General features: G+C 53.7%; 1 protein-coding gene across 1 annotated transcript; it reads right to left on the bottom strand.

The window, feature by feature from the left end:
- Positions 1-673: 673 nt before the first annotated feature.
- LOC139433775 (uncharacterized) lies at positions 674-3,081 on the bottom strand. Its single transcript, XM_071202997.1, has 3 exons — positions 2,183-3,081; positions 1,461-2,101; positions 674-1,374 (listed from the first exon to the last, which is right to left on the bottom strand). Exons 1-3 carry the CDS (start codon positions 3,066-3,068, stop codon positions 679-681), a joined length of 2,223 nt encoding a protein of 740 aa, XP_071059098.1. The 5' UTR covers positions 3,069-3,081; the 3' UTR covers positions 674-678.
- Between the last annotated feature and the right edge of the window lie 589 nt (positions 3,082-3,670).

The raw sequence follows: 3,670 nt of genomic DNA on the forward strand, positions 1-3,670 counted from the left end.
CCCCTGGCTACACTTAAAGGGGGTCTACTTTGCGGTGCTTTGCCGTCCGCCCATCGGCACCCATAGTCGGCCTTCTTCACAGCAGCAGCACCCAACCTCCATGGAGGATTTTGCTCGTGCCCCTGGCTACACTTAAAGGGTGTCTACTTTGCGGTGCTTTGCCGTCCGCCCATCGGCACCCATAGTCGGCCTTCTTCACAGCAGCAGCACCCAACCTCCATGGAGGATTTTGCTCGTGCCCCTGGCTACACTTAAAGGGGGTCTACTTTGCGGTGCTTTGCCGTCCGCCCATCGGCACCCATAGTCGGCCTTCTTCACAGCAGCAGCACCCAACCTCCATGGAGGATTTTGCTCGTGCCCCTGGCTACACTTAAAGGGGGTCTACTTTGCGGTGCTTTGCCGTCCGCCCATCGGCACCCATAGTCGGCCTTCTTCACAGCACCACCTGCCCTGCTGGAGGTTCACACTTTAACTTTTTTTACCCTCTTCTACCTTACAAATCATCCCACACTTGAGCACTCCTCACTCGGACTAAACACCTACATGCTACCACCAGAACCAGAATATCGTGCCCCTGGGGATCTTAAAGGAAGAAAACCCATAGTGGGATTTAAAAACAGAAGACTTAGTAATTTTAACAAACTTTATTTACAGTAATATTGACAGTAATAAATACATTCAAACAGGATATAACGTATTTACAAGGGGACTGATTACAACAACACACTGCATATTTACAAGTTGATCACTGGCAACAGTGGGTGAAGTTGGGGCAGAGTATGGCACCCTCTCTTCACCCATGTCTGAGGGGTTGTGTTCGGCCAGTGACTGGTCCCTCTTCGGGACATGTCTTGGTAGGGAGTCTTGGTAGGGAGCCGGGCTGTGCTCCTCTCCAGAGTTGTCACTGTCGATGTCAATACCCGCAAAAGTGTCTTCATTTCCCGCTGCTGCTGCTGTCGATGCCGCCGCCGCTGCTTGCAGTGACTCTGTGAAGAGCAACCGAATGTCCGCAGCCTCCTTCAAAGAAGGATTATTCGCGTAAAATTTGTCCGCAGTTGCAGTGTTGTGACACATGAAATCACTCACTCTTTGGAGGTTGCCTTTGTCTTGAAACCTCTTCGCATTATCGGCGTGGACTGTGCGGAGGTCGGTGAAGTTAATGGGACTGCGGAGCCCCACATCAGCCCATGCCAACCTCAGGGAGTAGGCAAGCTTCCTGAACGGGTTCTTCCCCTCTGTGTACAGAAAGTAACGGCTCTGGGTGCAGGTCAGCGTACCCTTAATTTCCAGCCACCTCTTCATCCATCCAAATTCTTCTACGGTGAGGTACAGCTGCGCCTCCCCGAACGCGTTGGCCGTCTTGTGGTTACTTACCTGTTATGACAGAGATAGAGAGTGTCAATACAATGTCAATCATGCATATAACTGCCAGAATAAATACATTGATTAATAGCACTCACATGAACCAGGTAGCCGAAGGCAGTGCCAGTTGTATCCGCCTTTCGGACCTCGGCGTTGGTCATGTTGGAGTAGACCCCCGGACGGTGGCCATAAATGCAGCTCCAATGAAGAGTCATATACCCATAGAGCAGTGTCCGGGTCGCGGTAGTCGGATTGCTGGCCATCACATCCAGGAGCTGAGGGATGCGAGTGGTGGTCGAAGTCAAGCATGTCATTAGGTCGTTGTGGCTCGGCAGACCTTCCATCTTGTCACGCTTCACTTGCATCTGGTGGATAAGTACTTTTCTCTTCAGGGACTTCAGGATGGCAACTACTTCCCGTTTGATTAAAATCATGTCGGTTTGGCTGAGCCTGCTCCCCTTGCACGGTGTGTCGGCCATGTACTTGAGAAAGTGTGATATATTCTTGATGTAGAAGTCGGAGGTCGTGACCTGAAGGCTTGACTTCATCAGGCTCCGGGACCACCCGCGTATCCTCTTGAGATCCCTCAAAAAGAGCCAGTCAGACAGGCGATTGAAACCGTGTGCCATGAAACTGAGGAACGACTTCACTCTGCTTAGTTTGGAGACTGTGTTTTCCTGGAGCCTCACTGGTGGGTCGATACCTGCATAATGCTCCCGGTATCCTTGCAGATACTCCTCTGTGAAATATAAACAGTACTTTAATGACAACACATGATGTGTTACAGAAACTGCATGTGTCACATAGCCAAAACACTTACCCATGATCCGTGGGAATGTTATGTCCCGCATTATATTTCCCCGGCCCCTGCCCCGGAACCAGGGGGAATTTATGGGAGGGGAGGTTGACGAGGCCTCGGTATGGATGGATGCAGGCTCTGAGGAGCTGGATGAATGGGTGTGAGAGCCAGTGGGGGACTTGCTGCAGGCGGGAATGGGAGACGTGCTGCAGGCGGGAATGGGAGACGTGCTGCAGGCAGGAATGGGAGACTTGCTGCAGGAGGGACCTTTCGACTTGGACAGCCTCGTTGGTGTCGACTCTGGTCGGGGTCGTTTCTTCAGAATGACCCGCTCTCGTTCCTCCCCATCGAACGCGGGCATGTCCCCGGCCCGCTGATCCATCCTCTGTCGCTTGTCCTTTATCCTCTGCTGCAACTTGCAGCGCAGGGATTTCACCTCAGCAGCATATATGTCCCGCTGAGCCCTCACTGCGTTAGCCTCCAGCCTCCATTCTTTGCAGTCCGGGTTGTCACATTCATTCACCGGGGACAAGGGTGGAGGTTGTGACAGTATATCGTCGTCTGCCACCGTGTCAACAGCCCAAGCGGTAATCATTTCTATGGTGGGGTTTGTCATTCGGAGTTCATAAAGCTCCTTCTTGGCCACTGTCATTTTCATTTGATTTTGAACCACATGTAGTTCCTCCCGGGCCAGCTCAACATGGTCTCTGGCCAAGTGGCGATCCAGCCTTGTGCCGTGGTACTCGCATCCCAGAATGGTACAGGGATGGAGCCTAATGTTGGTCCGTCCGTTGGCCAACAACAGCAGAATTTTTCTTTCATCCAAGTTACGCACACCATGGTTCCTCTGTAGGTGCTTGCTCATGGCACGGTAGGAGCTATTGCAGATCGGACAACGGACCGCCATCCGACCTGTATTCTTGAGCATTTCGGTACTGGGAAATGTCACCAGAATCGTGGGTAAAAAAGAAGGAAGCGTGAAAAGACTCACGAAAGACGCACTCAGCTTATTTTCAAATCAGTGTTTGTTTTCATTTGCATCATGGTGCGGTGTCCCATTTAGGCACTCGTTAGGCGGGCAGAGATCCCTGTAATCTCCCCTCACGTTCCTCCAGAGTCTGATTCTCCCAAAGGATACCCGACAGTTTCGGGTACGACCCAGAGGGCGCACGGTGGACGGCCAGGGCGAGGCCGCCACACCGCGCTGGAGTCAGGGTCCCGGTGAGGCGCAGGACGGAGCACCCGGCAGTAGCCTCCAGCAGACCCCCGCGCGGTTCCCTCGTCCCTCAGAAGAGGTGGAGAGGCGGAGGGGTGGGTCTTTTCATCTGCTGGCGGGTTGCCGGGATAACAGTATCCTCCGGGGAGGCATTGAACCCCTCTCAACTGCCCCCCGGAGGAGGCAGGGGAGTCAGGTACCCAGAGGGTGGACGGCCAGGGCGAGGCCGCCACACCGCGCTGGAGTCAGGGTCCCGGTGAGGCGCAGGACGGAGCACCCGGCAGTAGCCTCCA

The sequence above is a fragment of the Pseudochaenichthys georgianus genome, chromosome 4, assembly GCF_902827115.2.
Source record: "Pseudochaenichthys georgianus chromosome 4, fPseGeo1.2, whole genome shotgun sequence".
NCBI lineage: Eukaryota > Metazoa > Chordata > Actinopteri > Perciformes > Channichthyidae > Pseudochaenichthys > Pseudochaenichthys georgianus.

Coding starts and splice junctions, on each gene's coding strand:
- LOC139433775 (XM_071202997.1), bottom strand. CDS start 3,068: ATGGCGGTCCGTTGTCCGATCTGCAATAGCTCCTACCGTGCCATGAGC. Junction 2,102..2,182: donor AACATTCCCACGGATCATGG/GTAAGTGTTTTG, acceptor TATATTTCACAG/AGGAGTATCTGCAAGGATAC. Junction 1,375..1,460: donor CCTTCGGCTACCTGGTTCAT/GTGAGTGCTATT, acceptor CTGTCATAACAG/GTAAGTAACCACAAGACGGC.